The 19,063-nt window shown below is 41.0% G+C and overlaps 1 protein-coding gene across 3 annotated transcripts in view; it reads right to left on the bottom strand.

The window, feature by feature from the left end:
• The window catches only part of glis1a (GLIS family zinc finger 1a), a 401,984-nt gene that overhangs the window by 72,003 nt on the left and 310,918 nt on the right, over positions 1-19,063 (bottom strand). For all 3 annotated transcript variants that reach the window (XM_087990769.1, XM_087990768.1, XM_087990770.1), the window contains exon 7: positions 2,377-2,518. In XM_087990769.1, the coding sequence (XP_087846895.1) occupies positions 2,377-2,518 (142 nt within the window). The remainder of the gene's footprint in view (positions 1-2,376; positions 2,519-19,063) is intronic.

The raw sequence follows: 19,063 nt of genomic DNA on the forward strand, positions 1-19,063 counted from the left end.
CCCTGGAAAACATGCCACAAGCAAAATATATTACGTACAGAGACAACAACTTGCATCCCTGAGTGAGTAGGTCAAAGTGCCTTAGGCTCCTCTAAAACACAACCCAGTTGCAAAAGAGTTTAGTTCACATTAGATCCTGGTCTACCAACAGGGAGATGTTGAAGTTTAACTTCTCCATTAAGATATTTTTCAATACACAAAGGGAGTACTTTAACCAAATAAAAAAAAATTCTCCTGTCTCTCCTTCACCTTTAGCCTAACATACAATTAGCTGCTTTCCTATCGTAAATACAAGGATCAGTTTCCGTTCACTCATCCAAAGGGATAACATCTGTTGCTAAGTGTTGAAACTCTCGTTAATGTTTTTTGATTCTGTGTTACACAATCTCAAAAACATTTCTATATGCTTAAATGTTTAACATTGGGATCATCAATCAACTGGTTCACTGTTTGGCTCCATTTGTTTAAAAAAAAAACTAGCTAATGTTATGCCTGTGGTTATCACCATAGTACCTGCCAAGTTTGGAAAGCAAGTAAAATGGGGTCCAGAATATGCATTGGAGACAAACTGGCACCAAAAATGAAGGCACATTAGCTGGAGTTGGGAGGGGGGATGGGAGCGATCTGGGTAAACTCTTGTAAATCGTTTGAAATGTTTCAGGTTTATATTCTGCACTGTGCTGTAACTTATGAGGAATATAAACACAGCAGGAAGGGTCATGTGCTAATCTCCATTACAATCGCACTTTTCCCTGATGCTTTTCCTTCTACTCCACAGTATTAAAACTTGTCTTGATATTGCTGTCAGGATGACATTTTTGTAAACTATTTACTTTTTTTATGTTGCTCTACTGACTGCATTCCTACAAATTTCTGGATTAGTTTAAACCAGTGTCCAATGTCACCTATCTGACATTTTAATTGATAAAGTGCATTGACTCATCTTTCTCAGGAGCTCTAACTTTGAAACTCTTTATTCCCTCTGTCTCCCTTCTTCATTCCATCAAAGTCTTTAAAAACTGAAGCATGGTGTAATCTCTTGACAACTTCGAGATTTATCTCATTTTTCTTTTTTTTAACAGAATCCCTACAGTGTGGAAACAGGCCCTTCAGCCCAACAAGTCCACACTGACCATTGGAAGAGTAATTCCCCAAACCCATTCCCCCATATTTACCCCTGACTAATGTACTTAACCTAGGCATCCCTGAACACTATGCGCAATTTATCAGGGCCAATTCACTTGACCTGCACATTGTTGGATTGTGGGAGGAAACCGGAGCACCCAAAGGAAACCCACGCAGACACGGGGAAAATGTGCAAACTCCACACAGTCGCCTGAGCGTGGATTCAAACCCGGGTCCATGGCACTGTGAGGCAGCAGTGCTAGCCACAGTGTCACCCATAAATCAATCTTGGTGTTTTACATCTGCAATCTACAAGAGATTATATTCCTCAAGCACAAGACACCTCAAAGAGAAGCCTGTTGATACCAAGGGAGAAAAAAACAAACTTAAGTTGCGGAGATGATGATAAAGGCTGTTGTTGAAAGTAGATTGGATGGTGACAAGGTGAAAAAATTAGGTAGTTCTGAAAAGGAGTAATATATTGTATGGCAACACTTCATTTAATGTTTCTCAATTTAGTCATAGATAATGAGCTGGATTTTACAGCTGACATATTGCTTAAAAATGTGTTGCTGGAAAAGCGCAGCAGGTCAGGCAGCATCAAAGGAGAAGGAGAATCGACGTTTCGGGCATAAGCCCTTCTTCAGGCTTATGCCCGAAACGTCAATTCTCCTTCTCCTTTGATGCTGCCTAACCTGCTGCGCTTTTCCAGCAACACATTTTTAAGCTCTGATCCCCAGCATCTGCAGTCCTCACTTTCTCCCAGTGACATATTCCCTATCTCCCCTAACCAAGAGAATGGTTGTCAGTCTGCCCAGTCAAAATTCAGATGCACACAGAGAAAGCGTGTTTGGAGCAACTTAATTGATTCACAGCAGGATATCGAACTCCCATCCGGAAAGTGCTTCCACCCTCGAGAGTCACCAGCCAATGAGATTGACCAGTAACTCTATAGCCACAGCAGTACCAAGAATGAACGAGGGTCATGCTGAGATTATTTGGCCCTAAAATGACCTCAATAGGCCTCGGAGCAAGCAGGCTGCTCGTCAGCTTCCTTGGCCACCACAGTATGGAAGACAAGTCAGGTTGGGTGGGAAGGTCAATCTGCATTATTTTACAAACTCTTCCATCTTCATATACGGTGATGGGAATATTGTGGGATCCCCACCCCATTATGGTAGACATTATAATTCAGTTCTCCATGATGTTCTATTAGAAAGGAAGCTTTATTTTAAAATAGTTAAAACATACCTGGATATATCTCATGATTGACTGTCATAGATCTTCCAGCTGTGTTACTTGTTAAATTAGGAGGCGAAGTCAAAGGTTGAAGAGGCTGATTAGCCAGGCAATCATTCATCATTTCTGTTTCAAGTTCATTGCCCGAACGTAGCTTCACAAAAAAAGGAAAGAACAAGATAAAAAGTATTCCTTCAACAAATATTGTCCACTGCTCTAGAATATTATCATATTGTCTAAATATTTAAAGAAATTGTCATCAAACAAGACTTGACTGTGGGAACATCATAACTCAATTAGAATTAGTCACTTCTGGCTTTACAAATGTTTCAGTGAGGCCACTATCACAAAATGAAAGCAGACAGATTCCAGCATTGACATTTACTGTCAGTTAGTGATCCATCATAGAAAGTTGTGGTGTGTTGTCTGACCACTAATCATCAACACCACACTGTGTTAAATCTAAACATTAAGGACTGAACCTTTAGGATACAATGAGGGCAGACACTGAGGTAGCAGGCGCAGAGGTTTGTGCTGCCACCAGGCATGCATTTTCCCAGGCTCTCTTTTACGTCTGAGTTACTTTCTCCAAGGCAGGAATGGAAGAGATCGCAGGTCTAATTGCACACAACTAGCAGGCTCAACTAACTGAAAGCCTGCTACGGTCTGTTGGCAGAGGCCAATTGGGTTTTTCTAGTCTGCCTCCAGGTTCCTGAAGGGCAATAGAAAACAGTGGAGGTACCTAGCAGAAGGCTGGGAAGCCTGCATCTCCAGAAGGCTGGGACACCCTCACACCTGCCGGGCTTCAGTTGCAGCAACAGGCCACTCTTTGGAGGGACTTCATGCTGCCACCATACACACACCTCTCTCCCACACCCAGACACGCAGAGCCCCACATGCATGCAAACACATCAATTCTATAATGGTGGCTGGCAGCATGGTCTATATTTTAGTTTGATTGCTAAAATGCTGAATATAGTTCACTTACTTTGAAAGGGATACTCTTACTAGCCCTCCAGCTCTGAAAGTCAACATACTGTCCTTAATTCAAAAGCTAACACAGCCTCTGGTTAATTTGCCAAATCAAGAAAATGACAGGTGATAACTGGACTAAATATGGGATTCTGAAGCCCACAGGGAAAATTTTGCCGTAAGCCCCTAACATTTTACAGTATATTACTATATATATATCACTGCGGCATAGATTCCAGGCTCCACAGGCAATGTACCGATAAGAAAATTACAATGTGATAATAACTGCATAACAGTATCCATCAGTGAGTTATGTGTGTATAATGTACAGTAACATCAGTAAGCACAGAATCCAATCTATAGATGGAACTTATACGGTACTGAACTATGTGCATTATAGCAAGAAATGTGACAGAGTCGCACAACAAGTCTAATGAGGTTTATCTTGATTTTGGGAGCAACGAGCTGCATCTTTTAACTAGGTTCTGGGCAACAAGGTAAGATTCTCACTAGTGAGCGGCAAGTTCCCTAAAAGTCAAAATATTGCTGATTAATGACCTTATTAGTTGTGAATGCCACATTATTAATATGCAGCCTACTATTGTATCACCTGCAGCGAGCAAGCTAGATGCCAAGAATTCTAAATATAGAAGTCAGAGCTTCAACTTGCCACTTTCTCTAAAGGAACTCCTTGTTGGACACCCGGCTCCACCCTCTCAGGGCACGATCCATGAGCACCAGTTACACACACGCCATAACCACGGACTTTGGCATCAGGAATGTGTCAGCCTCAAAAACCTTCATGGCATCTCTCCAATCTGCGTTCAGTACTTCAATGCTGCATCTCAGGGTAATGGCAAATATCACTATTGCACCAAGTTGCTGTCAGTGCTCACTCACTTTGAGGGTACCTGCATATTCACAGCATCTGTGCCTTGCCTTGCTATTTTGCACTTTGCTTCTCTATAATATAATGAGGCTCTCAGTATGTTGCCATACTGCTGTGCCATTTAATGCAAACACAAAGCCAGGAGGCTTGTCATGGTTGTAAGCAGTCCTCAGTCAAGGAAAATAGTCTTTGGATCTAGTCTAGGGATCCTGGCGCAATAAGTCATTGGCACCCTCCAACACCTGTCCTGGGACTTGCAGACGGTCAGTTAGCCACTCAGATCTATCAGGATCATCTTCACATAAAGAATGAGGAGTCATGTCAGACAGACCATTGCTCATTTTGACTCTTTCTGTCCTATTGTCGGCTTCTTTCCTCCTGGAATGAAAGAGACAGTTAATAAGGGAGATGAAAATGGGTGGCACAGCTGTTATTGTTTTTGCAGGTGTCCTGAGTGAGTGAGCAGGCAGCACAGAGAGCACACAGGGTTAGTGCTGTCAGGGTTAGGGTAGGTGACGACAAGTGATGGAAGATATTACAGCAGTTGTGAGAGTGTAGAGCATGAGCCATGGTGGGAGCTGGGTGCAGGAGCAGAGTTACTGAGTGTGAAGTATCAGAGAGAAGATGGTGACAGCATGGCATGCAGAAGGTCATTTCTCTGATTCCTCCAAGTAGTCAAGACAGCACTGACTCAGGGGCATCCTGAGACCATGTTGGCATGGTCTGTTGTCATGACCTCCTCTGCTACTCCTGGGGAAGAGGACACCTGTGTCTGTACCATCCTTTCTGTGTGAAAAATATGGTGTCAAATTTCCCTTGTCTGCCATGCCCAGGGCAATGTCAGCAATGTCAGAAATCATATAGGGGAGCTCTCGACTGATGGTGCTTGTCCAGATGGGCAATGGCCTTTTAAAAAGGTGCTGGCACCAAGGATATTACTTTGTCTGCAAGCTATCTTGATAATGTGAGTTGTTCCAAATATTAGATCAGAGTGATTCTGGAAAAGCTCGACAAGTCATGCAGCATCCAAGGAGCAGGAAAATCGACGTTTCAGGCCGGATGCTGCCTGACCTTTTCCAGACCACTCTGATCTAAACTCTGGTTTCCAGCATCTGCAGTCCTTGTTTTTGCCTAGTTGTTCCAAATATGGCAAGTGATAGAAGGGAACTACAATCTGGCGAGACAGTTGGTATAAGCAGTTAACAAGTTGAGTTTGGTAAGATACGGTGAAAGATCTCACGAGGCAAGGAACTCTCCAGGAATCTCAGTGAAATTGATGGCTAAAAATGTTAGGATTCAGCCCTGTGTGTGTAAGGCTGTGCTGTTTTGCAATATAAATAGTGTTGTAAGTAATATTCAAGACATCTGACTCAAAAAAAAAGTCTTCATGGTTTATGGTATGTGGGCTAACATATATAAAATCACAAAGGGCATCAATTACCTCTTTATACACCAAATACCACCAAGTCTAAAGATTGAAAAATAACCAGATAAACCTTTTCTATGAATTCCAGACCTTTTAGGTCTAATGGAAACTATTTCTGTATGCAACTGTTTGGTGCTTTAACAGACAGTTTACAAATTGAGAGTTTCTATGAAGAATTCTGACATGGAGTTCAGTAGACTCCACATGAATTTTAGTTCCCCTATACATGAAGAGGAAGTGTATGAAATACACTGCCTTCCACACTCATGTTGCGGTAAGTACTGTGCTTTGTACTGCAAGCATTAATTTGTAAAATGCGTTATAAACATATAAAAATGTGTTTATAATGTTACTGCACATTTGTGTGGAGAAAAAAAATCCTGTTTACTGGCATTACAGGCTCGCTTTGATATGTGTTTGACAGCATAAACAAGTTCTAAACTGTTAGTCAACAAGGGAATTAGATTAAATATGGAAATAGTTTTCCAGCGTCTCTGGGTATCATACGTATAAATTTCTGATATTCAATTTCAGTGCTTGAATGCAGCTTTACGTGAAGCTAAAATACATCACTGCTAGCCAGGAGAGTGTGAATCCCTTGTGAGCTAAGATGTGGAGTCGGGGCTACTGCTACATGGTCAACACATGTCCTCCCTGACCTACACTGTTCCTGCCAAGTGGTTAAATGGAATGACCTATATAGTTGTGAACCACGTTGGTTTGTATCGTTAATGTGTTGATGCTCAGGTGGGCTATCTGATTCAGAATGCAGAACAGCAGTTCTGGGTTTGGGAGGACTCAGAGCTTAAAAATGTGTTGCTGGAAAAGCACAGCAGGTCAGGCAGCATCAAAGGAGAAGGAGAATCGACATTTCGGGCATAAGCCATGCCCGAAACATCGATTCTCCTTCTCCTTTGATGCTGCCTGACCTGCTGCGCTTTTCCAGCAACACATTGTTAAGCTCTGATCCCCAGCATCTGCAGTCCTCACTTTCTCCTTTGGGAGGACTCACCCAGCACACACCCAATGCATTCCATCCTGGATCATTTGTTGTGTGTAAAAGTATTTTCTCGCGTCATTTTTGCTTCTTTATTAATTACTTTAAACTTGTGCCATCTTGTTCTCAATTCTTTCATGGGTGGGACCATTTTCTCTGTTTACTCTGTCCAGACTTCTCATGATTTTGAAAACATCAATTGGATCCCTTCTCAGACTTCTCTACTCCAAGGAGAGTGACTCCAGGTTCTCCAATCTATTTTTATAACTGAAATCCATCATCCTCAGAACCATTCTCCAAAATGTTTTTTGCATTTTTTCCGATGCCTTCACACTCTTCCTAAAGTGCAACACTCAGAAATGAATTCCATGTTCAAGCTAAGGTCAAACTAATATCGTTTGTAAGTTCAGCATAGCTTCCTCCCTCTTATGAGGTATACACCTATTCATAAAGCTGAGAATACTTTATTAACTACTTTCTCAAAATGATCTACTAACTTTAATCATGTATGCGCATTTGCATAAGAACTAGGAGCAGGAGTAGGCCATCTGGCCCTTCGAGCCTGCTTCGTCACTCAATAAGATCATGGCTGATCTGTTTGTGAACTCAGCTCCACTTACCCACACTCTCACCATATCCCTTAATACCTTTATTGTTCAAAAAAAAATCTACGTTTGCTTTAAAAACATTTACTGAAGTAGAGTCAACTACTTCCCTGGGCAAGGAATTCCATAGATTAACAACCCTCAGAGTGAAGAAGTTCCTTCTCAATTCAGTTCTAAATCTGCTCTCTCTAATTTCGAGACTGTACCCTATTGTCCTAGCTTCACCTGCCAGTGGAAACATCCTCTCTACTTCTATCTTATCTATTCCCTTTATAATTTTATATGTTTCCATAAGACCATAAGACATAGGAGCGGAAATACGGCCATTCGGCCCATCGAGTCCACTCCGCCATTCAATCATGGCTGATGGGCATTTCAACTCCACTTACCCGCATTCTCCCCGTAGCCCTTAATTCCTTGTGACATCAAGAATTTATCAATTTCTGCCTTGAAGACATTTAGCGTCCCAGCCTCCACTGCACTCTGTGGCAATGAATTCCACTGGCCCACCACTCTCTGGCTGAAGAAATGTCTCCGCATTTCTGTTCTGAATTTACCCCCTCTAATTCTAGAGGGTCCCTCTAAGGTCCCTCCTCATTCTTCTGAATTCCAATGAATATACTCCCAGTCTACTCAGTCTCTCCCCATAAACCTCAAGTCCGGAATAAACCTAGTGAACCTCCTTTGCACCCCCTCCAGTGCCGGTGCATCCTTTCTCAAGCAAGGAGACCAAAACTGCACACAGTACTTCAGGTGTGGCCTCACCAGCATCCTGTACAGCTGCAACATAACCTCCCTGCTTTTAAACACAACCCCTCTAGCAGTGAAGGACAAAATTCCATTTGCCTTCCTATTTACTTGTTCTACCTGCTGACCTACCTTCTGTCATTCATGCACAAGGACACCCAGGTCCCTCTGCAAATCAGCATGCTGTAACTTTTTCCCATTCAAGTAATAGTCCTTTTTACTGTTCTTCTTACCAAAATGATGACTTCACATTTATTAACACTGTATTCCATCTGCCAAACCTTTGTCCACTCACTCTATGTATCTACGTTCCTCTGCAAAGTTTCATAGTCCTCTGTTCACTTTGCTCTACCACTCATCTTAGTGTCATCTGCACACTTTGACACACTACACGTGGTCCCCAACTCCAAATCATCTATATACATTGTGAATAATTGCAGTCCCAACACCGATCCCTGAGGCACACCATTAGTCACTGATTGCCAGCCAGAATAGCACTCATTTATCCTCACTCTTTGCTTTCTGTTAGTCAACCAATCATTTTTCCATGCTAATACTCTACCCCTTAACACCATGCATCTTTAACTTATGTAGCAGACTCTTACATGACACCTTGTCAAAGGCCTTTTGGAAATCTAGGTACACCACATCCACTGAGTCCCCATTGTCCACCTTGCTCATAATATCATCACAGAATTCCAAAAGATTTGTAAAGCATGATCTGCCCTCCATGAACCCATGCTGCGTCTGCACAATAGGACAATTTCTATCGAGATGCCTTACTATTCATCCTTGACAATAGACTCAAGCATCTACCCCACTACAAGGTTAAGCTAACCAGTCTATAATTCCCCACCTTTTGTCTACCTCCCTTTTTAAATGGTGGCATCACATTTGCTGTTTTCCAATCTGCTGTAACTGAGTCCAGCGAATTTTGGAAAATTTCCACCAGTGCACTTGCTATTTCGCCCACCATCTCTTTTAGTACGCTGGGATGCATTCCATCATGGCCAGGAGACTTGTCTGCCCTTAGCTCCATTAGCTTGTCCAACACTACCTCTTCCGTAATAATGATTGTTTCCAGGTCCTCCCCTACCTTCGTTTCTTGATCAATTACTGGCATGTTATTAGTGTCCTCCACTGTGAAGACCGATACAAAATGCCTGTTTAATGCCTCAGCCATTTCATCATATCCCATAACTAACTGCCCCTTCTCATCCTCTAAAGAACCAACATTTAATTTAGCCACTCTTTATTATTTTATATATTTATAGGAACTTTTGCTATCTGTCTTTATATTCTGTGCTAGTTTTTTTCTCATGCTCTATCTTACTTTTTTAATAGCTCTTTTTGCGGCTTTCTGTTGACCTTTTTTTTCTCAATCTTCTAGTTTCCCACTGATCTTGGCCACTCTTTCAATTTGATAGCCTCCCTTATTTCCGAAGACACCCATGGCAGATTGTCCCTTTTCTTATTCCTTTTCACTGAATATACTTTTGCTGAGCACTTTGAAAAATTGCTTTAGAAGTCCTCCACTGCTTGTCAACTTTCCCACCACAAAATCTTTTTTTCCAGTCTACTTTAGCCAAGTCCTCCCTCATTCTATTGTAGTCTTCCTTGTTTAAACACAGGACCCTGGTATTGGATTTTATCTTCACACTGTCCATCTATATTCTAAATTCAACCATAAAGTGATCGCTTCTTTCAAGAGGATCCCTGACTATGAGGTCATTAATTAGTCCTGTCTCATTACACAGGACCAGATCTAGGACAGCCTGCTCCCTCATCAGTTCCATTGCATACCATTCAAGTAAACCACTGCAGATACATTCAACAAACTCCTCCTCAAGGCTACCCTGACCGGGCTGGTTAGACCAAACGACATGTGGATTAAAATCCCTATGATAATTGCGGTACCATTTTTACAGGCATTAGTTATTTCTTTATTATTGCTCGTCCCAAAGTGATGCTATTATTTGGTGGTTGTGATTATCAGCGACTTTTTTTTCTTAGAATTTCTAATTTCCACCCAAAATGGATTCAACCTTGTTCTCCACAGAACCTATATCATCTCTCAGCATCACCCTTATGTCATCGCTGAATATCAGAGTTACACCGCCTCCTGTCTGTCCTTCTGAATAGTCTAATACCCCTGCATATTTAACTCCCAGTTGTGACCATCGTGTAACCATGGCTCGGTAATGGCTACCAAATCTTATTCATTCATGATGATTTGTGCTTTTAACTTATCAATCTTGTTATGAGTGCTACGAGCATTCAATTAAAGTGCTTTTCTTTTAGCTTTCTTACCCTCATGATTTCCAGCATCTCTAATAATAATTCCAGAGTTAACCTTCCTTTTCGCTTCTTTCATAGTCTGCCTTGTACTTAAACCCTCCTGCACACATGCTAACCTGCTACTTGCCTTTTTATTTACGATGATACTTCCTGTCATTTTCCCTTTCCCTTCCCCCTGACTCACTAGTTTAAAATCTAGTGATCACCCTATTTATCCTTTTTGCCAGAACACTGGTTCCAGATCGGTTCAGGTGGAGACCATTCCATCAGTACAGATCCCCCAGTTCCAAAACTAATGCCAATGCCCCAAGAAATGGAAACCCTCTTTCCCACATCACTCCCTTAGCCACGTGTTTACTTCACAATTTTCTTATCCCTATGCCAATTAGCATGTGGCTCAGGCAGTAATCCGAACCTATGACCCTCAAGGACCTATTTCTTAATTTCATTCCTCGTGCTCGATAATCCCCGAACAGGTCCTCCATGTTGTTTGTCTCAACGTGGACCACAACAACTGGATCCTCGCCCTCCTGCTCCAATATCCTTTCAATCTGGTTAGAGATGTCCTGCACCCTGGCACTGGGCAGGCAACACACCATGCAGGATTCCCGATCCAGCTTGCAAAGGATACTATTCATCCCCTAATTACAGAATCCCCTATAACTACCACTTGCCTTTTTGCTCCCCCTCTTGAATAGTCTTCTGTACCATGATGCGGTAATCAGCTGGCTCATCATCCCTGCAGTCCTTTTCCTCATCCACACAGGGAGCAAGTATCTCATACTTGTTGGGTAAGGTCAAAAGCTGAGGCTCTTCCTCTCCTGAACTCAGGATCCCCCTACCTGCCTCACTTGCAGTCACACCCTGTTGTTCCTGATCACTAACTGAATGTGAATTACTTAATCTATCGGGTGTGACTGCCTCCTGAAACAAAGCGCCCAGGTAACTCTCCCCCTCCCCAATGTGCTGCAGTGTTTGAAGCTCAGATTACAGATCATCAACACCGAGCCGGAGTTCCTCCAGCAACCAACACTTGCTGCAGATGTGGTCACTGCCATTCACAATGGGATCAGCCAGCTCCCACATTATACAGCTACAGTACATCACCTGTCCAGCCATCTCTACTTAGTTAATTACTTTATTACCTTATATTAATTTGAAAGTTAAATCATTTCTAATGCTTCTCTGCTATGGTATTTTTCAAATAATACATAAATAAGAAAAAGAAAGTAAATTTTTAGCCAATCACTCAGCACAGAAGAAATAGAAAAGCCTTATCTCATCAACACACCACGGAGTCTTTTCTTGGTGAAAGGGGGAGGGTGAGACATGGAGACATGGAGTGTCTCAGGATCAGCCGCTGCTCAAATATATTGATTCATTCATCTTCTCAAAGCGCAATTCGACCTCAACGAAGGCCACTCCTCCCATGAGGTAAGTTTCCACCCACATTCCCTTACTCCTGCACTACCTTTACAGTAGTAACTTTTATATTCTTCCTGATGAAAACGTATTACCTCACATTTCTTTGTATTGAACCTCATCTGGCACTTATAAGTGGCACTTATTCACCCACTTCAGCAACTTATATATGCCTTTTATATGCCTTTTATGAAGATCCATACTATCACTCTCAAAGTTGTACTATACTTCCAAGTTTTGTATCATCTGCAAATTTTGAAATTATGCCCTTGTGCTTAAGGTCTCATTCATTAACACATATCAGAAAATGAAGAAGTTCCAACAGTGACCCAGGGAACTCCACTATAAACCTTCCTCCAGTCCACGTGGTCAGATTATGATAGATACTCTCCATTGGCCTGAATGGGTACAGTTCCAAAACCATCCAAGAGACAGCTGTTTGATCAGCATCCCATCCACCACCTTAAATATTAACCCTCTGCACAGGCTTACATTCTCTCAGCTCTTTCCTGGAGTGCAAGCTTTGCAATCACTTATGGGCCTTGGATCCACAACCCACTGACTTAGAGAAAAAAGCTAACAGTTGAGCCAAGTACTATACAAGTAGGACTATTATTTCCATTCAAAGCATATAGAATATATAGTGATGGTGATCTGGGTAGCAAATTGGAAGCTTAAGTCAATTGGAAGCTTATGGAATTTAGGCCTCTTTACATTGGAGGTGAGTTCACCTTGTGGGCATTCTTAAATTGAATGCAGTATCAGGTTGCAACTGGGAGATCCAAGCCATGTTTGGGTTCAGGCTTCATTTAAATTTTACCAGCAATCTTCAAGAACCTAATAAGCATTCTGCTGCTGCAGCTTGTTTGGGACAACTGAAGGTTGACCACAAATGAGTCTTTTTATTTAATAATTTTTCATTGCCCATCCCTATTGCCATTGAGAAGTTCAAGGACAGCTACCTTCAAGAATCATTGCAGTCTATCTCAAGTCGGTATGCTGACATTCTGTTAGGAAGAAAGTTCCAGGATCTTAACTCAGAGAAAGTGAAGGAGTAGTGATATATTCCCAAGTCAGTATTGTGTGCAGCCTGGAAGGGAACTTGCAGATGGCAGTGTTCCCATGCATCTGCTGTCCTTGTCCCAGTATACATGATAGATGCCATGAGCTTGGAAGATGCGACCGAAGGAGCTCTGGGATGAGCTGATGCAATGCATCTTGATGTGATATGCATTACCACCAAAGAGTAATTATTCAGACCAATATTTTCTTTAAGTTTGTGTCTGGCTGTTAAAGTGGTTGTTAGAGATCTTGTGAGACTATTGGAAGAAGTGCATGAAGTACCCTGGCTATAACAAAAAAAAACAGGAATTGCTGGGAAAACAGAACTGTTTAGAAAGGTCACTGGACTAAAAATGTTAACTTTCCTTTCTTTCCACAGATATTGCTGGACCTGTTGAGTTTTTCCAACAATTCCTCTTTTTGTTTCTGATTTCCAACATCCGCATCTCTTTTCTGTTTAGTGAAGTACTCTGGCTGTTCTGTCCAATCTAAACATAGATTAACTGGAGATTGATGTCTAAACCATTTGTGGGATGTCAGGGTAGAATAAAAAACACTTTATCTAAGTAGCAATGACCACCTTGTAAAGCAAATATGTCACCTGAAGCACTATGAGACATTTTCACACCAAATGTCATTATTCAATTGCAAGTATCACCATAGAAGATGAAGATCTGACCAATGCGTTTCACTAACAATGAAGAGGACTGGAGGCGGGGGGAGTTGAGCTGGTTGAGGAGGGGGTAGGGTCAATGGAGAAGCAGTAGATATGTCTGATGTCATGAATTTCAGCATCTCAGCTATTCTCTTCCACAACATCTTTTACTTTTAATTAATGGCGTGCCCACATAATGGCAGCAAAAACCGGAATCCCACCAACTTTTTAGCTGGAATTTCAAGCAGGCTTTCAGAGCTCTACTACAGGAGTGTGAATATAACTCTGAAGGGGAGGCTGAATTCATTACTGTCAGATCAGTCTGTGATACACTAAAAAGTACAGAACCTAAGCGAAGAGCAAACGCAATGCTGCCAGGATCACTGACACTTCCATGGAGATCCAAGTGGAAAAGACGAGTTGCAGCTTAGCCTCATTACTCCTGGGCCAGCTAAATCAATGGACAGAGCTAGGAATGTGCCACTTGCTGTCTGGACAAACAAACAACAGAACTTTTTTGCCACTATAGGTAGGTGGTCACAAGAGATGAGTTCAATATGGCATTATATATTCCAGCCTCAAGCAGCCGAAGTGCCCACCCTCCCCCTCCCTCCTTGTGTACGTGCAACATTAGAATCGTAATATCAAGTATTCCGAGCTGACTTTCAAGAACTTAAATAATAAGACAAAGGTAAAGTAAAGGTTTGTACAGAATATAGGAGGCCAAAGCTGGTTGTTTGAGAGAGAGTGAGCGCATTAGATTTGAATGACAGGTGAACAGAGGGAACAAGTAACAATGTTGGCTAACATGAAAGTCAAGAACAGACGTTGGTTGGCCAGTAACTTATTGGGAAAAGGGTTGAGAGAGTAGGAGGGGTGTCTTATAGACAAGATAAGCTCAAAGAGGATATGAGACAAGATAGGAGAGAAGCTAGAGAAGGAAACAAGATCAGGGTTAGGGCAGGATAGAACCTGAAAGCATGTTTGTATTGAAGTTGGGAGAGAGCAATCGTGGGAGCTGAGCAGTAGACCATAGACAAGGAACAGAAGTTGGCCATTCAGACTACCAAGTCCAATCTGTCATTCAATGAGATTATGTCTGATCTGGTAATCCTTAAGTCCACTTTCCTGTCTTTTCCCTTTAACCCTTGATTCCTTTACTGATTAAAATTGTCTATCTCAGTCTTGATTATACATATTAAAGCAGACTTGACAGCTCTCTGGATAAAGAATTCCACATATTCACCACCCTCTGAGAGAAGAAATCTCTCCCTTAAATGGATAACCCCTTACTCTGAGATGATGCCCTCTGCTCCGAGATTCTCCCACAAAGGGAAACAACCTCTCCACATCTACTCTGTAAAGCTTAGAAACTTGTGTCAATAAGGTTCCCTGTCATTCTCCAAAACTCCAATGAATACACGCCCAGCCTAGTCAGCCTCTCTTAATAAGAAAATCCCTCTGTATCTGGGATCTACCTAGTGTACCTTCTCTGGATTATCTCCAATGCCAGTAAAGCTTTCCTTTGATTAGGGGACCAGAACTGTTCATGGTATTCCCGATATAGTATGACCAGTGATTTGCATAATTTTAACAAGACCTTCTGACTTTTATACTCCATTCCCTTTGAAATAAAGGCCAATTTGTATTCCCACTCACCCACTGAATGTGGATGCTACGTTTTTGTGATTCATGCAGTAAGATCCCTAGACCTTTCTGTTCTGGAGCTTTCTGCCGTATTTCTCCATTTAAATAATACTCAACCCCTCTATTCTTTAGGTCAAAGCACACAATCCACATTTTCCCACACAATATTCCATCTGCTAGGTTTTTGTCCACTTACCTAACCAGCCAATATCTGTAGACCCCTCGTGTCATCCTCACTACCTGCCTTTCTATCTATTTTTGAATCATCTGCAAACCAGGCGATAGTTCATTCACTTCTATCATCAAAGTCATTGATATATATATATTGTAAATAATTACAGCCCCAGGACTGATTCCTGTGGTACTCCACTAGTTACAGGTCAACATCTTAGTCTTGGTGATAAGGAAATTTGCATTCCTTACATGCGATGGAGGTGAGGATGAAGGAATTGGGGATGGGGTTTTAGGAGTGTGGAAAACAATAGTGTAAAGAAGCTGGGAGTTATCATGGCTGCCGTTCCTGTCCTAAACAAAACAATAGTACTTTGATAAATTGTATTTTAACAAATATGCATCTAGAACATCTCTTAAAATAAATTCATAAAGGTTTCCTTACACCAACTTATTCACAGGTCCATAGTTTCCAGGTATGTATCTGGACAATAAAAATATATAATAAAATTATATTAACCATTTTTTAATCCTTAGGAATCTCTTGTATATCTAGCAAATGTAGAGAAACAGTAATTTAAGCTCCTATTTATTTTTAAGACTCAGGTTGAATATGAGATTTCCCAAATGAGGATAAAGAGCCAGTAGCACCCACAGTCTGATGGAAGGAAAGGCTTTACCACTCAATTCTTATCAATAATTCCATGGGAGTGTAAATCCTCCCCTGTATTTACTGCTGAGTAGAACTTTCCTCTGAGTCTGATGGTGTGGCCATTAAAACAGCAAATTGTAGTGCTATAATAAACATGCAGCCACAAATATTATTCTAGGTAGGTGTTGAGAGTTGATATCCTTGTGTCTCAAAATTCGCAAGATCCTTGAGACTCCTACATGGAATTCTTTTGAATCCAACAGCATATGAAGTATAGGCCTCAAAACAGAAACAGTCTACTTTCCACTGATCTATACAATAGTCACAAGTCGCTGAGTGAACACAAATGTAAGCTACCATCTTAAACTCTGCTACTTCTTTGCCCCTTGGTTTCAACTTCACTTTGTTTTTGACACAAACACACAATCTTTCCTCCAATTTTTAAAATTCTTGGGATATTCTAAGGAATCATTTATTCAATGAGACTCTTGGTTTATTCTTTGTCTTTGTAATTTATCCAGTGCTTTTGTCAAATAATATCTTTGGTCTTTTAAAACTCTTCTGCTTGTCCTAAATTCTATACTTATTTCTTTGGTTTCTTGGGCTTCATTGTCAATTCTTCATTTTGTGTTTTACAGTTTCACTAACGCATCTTAAAACACTCCTTATTTCTCTAATGTTAAGAGTATATTTTCTTATATTCACTATATTTGTTAAGAAAGAAGTTAAATTATTTAATATGATGTGAACTGTGTAGTGCAGTGGGATTGTAACTGTTGACCAGTACATGCAGCCTTTTGAACACTCTCTTTCATTGTGTACAAATCATTCTAAGACACTTTTTCATACTGTTGCACCCAATTAATGAACCAAATATTCTCCTTTTTTTATGCTCATACTTATGTAATCAGGAAGGAATCAGTGTTTGAGATGTAAAATGAGTGAAAAATGGGGCATATAATTGCAACATTAAACTATAATTACTGATATAAAACCATTTACAATCTAACAGGAATTCAATTCATGTTTTAATTTTCTTAGTAGAGCTTGTAAAGATAGTTTTTAAATTGTCTTTTGGCAAAATTAACCAGATCAGTCAGGAAAGACAAGCAAACGAAAATCCAAGGAGGTTTTCAACACAATTGAGAGAGACGTTTTCCTGTGCTCCCACTAATGACTGAAAGTAAGCAAAAGCCAATGTAATTCTTGTAGACTGAATAGTATTAATCAAGGACTTTTGCTACTGCCAAGATTGCGGGGAGAGATTCCATTTCCATAGCAATGTCCTATGTGCTCTCTTTCTATACAATTTATACAAATTTTGGAATTTCCAGCAAATTGTGGCTTCACATGGGAAATCATTGGATAGCCTGTGGAAACCTCAACTGAAAGGGCAGTGTCAGTGGGTTACCATGTGGGCCTCCTAGCTTATAAGTCAAAGTGGCACAGGAGAAGGAACTGTACTCAGCTGGATTCTTAACTATAAGGGCTATGCAGGAGAGTAGGAAAACTGAAGGATTCCAGATCACCAAAAATAAATGCTTCAGTTTGGTTAGTGTGATTTTCTGACTGAAAGGAGTGGATGCACTGAACCAGATGGAAGTTGCAGGTCACTTGTGGTTTCAGGATTATTAATTAACTTGGATAATGCTATTTTTGTGCAGCAGCTGCCTTCTTTAAATTCTCAGCTTCTTGATTCTGTTAGTCAACCTGTTGTGAAATGCACTCTAGCAATTTATATTATCTGCCAGCCATGTGGCTCCTTTAGTAGAATGTTTCAAAAACATACAGAACTGCTGAAGAAATGGCAACATGGTTCTCAGTTGCATTGTGATATGAAGAGTAGAATTCTTCCAGATTGTTCTCTTACACATCAAATCAAAATAGCACGGTAATAACAGAGGGAGCCCAACCAGAAAGGAACATCATTTATTGTTGAACACTAAAAACAGCCACTACTCATGACATGCATAGCCTAGTCTGAGCCCAGGAAAGACTGTCCTGCAGACACATTCCAGGGTCTGCTCTATTTCTGAACCATTGATAACCTGGAACTAGGCGGCAAAGAATACTGACGGATGAAAACAGCAAAAGGGATGGTCTGAAATCATTGAGTTTTGGTAAACACCCAAATCACTGACAAATTTCACCGCAGAGAAGGCTGGTAATGTTCCCATTGTCTTACTGAACCATGGAGCTGCTTTTTCATAAGACAGAGATAACTGGTGGTGGTTTAACCTGAGGGTCACCATACCTCAGGCAAGGGAAGTCCTCCCTGATAACCTTCACTCGTGTGGGAGTTCAGCTCATGCTGTTATTGTCACTCTGTATTGTAAACCTGCCATCCAGCCAACTTAGCTAACCAAGCCCTTCTGCATCTGCTTGTTTTTTTCTCTTTAATATCTATAAGTGTTATCACACACGACTGAACAGGTATTTTTTCCCATCACCAAATGACCCATGGTATTTTCTTTTCCTTCTATCAACCCTCACTGGTCCACCCATGTTTCAAATTTACTAATTTACATGCAAAGCCCAAGCAATGCAAACCATTAAAGGTAGAGACAGGAGGATGAATGAGTCTGCTTTTTTTAATTTTTGTTTTACTTTTTTTATATACAGAAATGCTCTTACTCACAACTGAACATGTTTATTCCCTCACCAAATCACCAAGGGCTTTTTTTCTTTCTTAATCTGTTACCCTGTAAATCACCCGCATAGTCAATTAAATATTTGTATGCAAAGACTGTTAAAGGTAATGCTAAATTCAAAATGTGAGTGAGAGGTAGGGAGAGCAGGAAGGGGCTAAATCAAAACCAAACTCAAGGGGAAAATAAAGCACTTCACACCATGCAGTGCCCAAGTTGGGTCTGCTTTTTTTTTAATATCCAGAAGTGCTCCTACATACTAAATTGCCCATAGTGTTAGGTAAGGGGTAAATGTAGGGGTAGAGGTATGGGTGGGTTGCGCTTCGGCGGGGCGGTGTGGACTTGTTGGGCCGAAAGGCCTGTTTCCACACTGTAAGTAATCTAATCTAATCTAATCTAATCTATATAACTGAACAGTTTTTGTTTACTTCCCATCACCAATCACTGTTACATTTTTTTCCTTCAGCTGCCAACCATCACTAGTAAATCACCCGTGTAGCCGATATTT

Source organism: Chiloscyllium plagiosum, unplaced genomic scaffold, assembly GCF_037043375.1.
Source record: "Chiloscyllium plagiosum isolate Xiang-an unplaced genomic scaffold, Cpla_swu_hap1 HiC_scaffold_9, whole genome shotgun sequence".
Lineage (NCBI taxonomy): Eukaryota > Metazoa > Chordata > Chondrichthyes > Orectolobiformes > Hemiscylliidae > Chiloscyllium > Chiloscyllium plagiosum.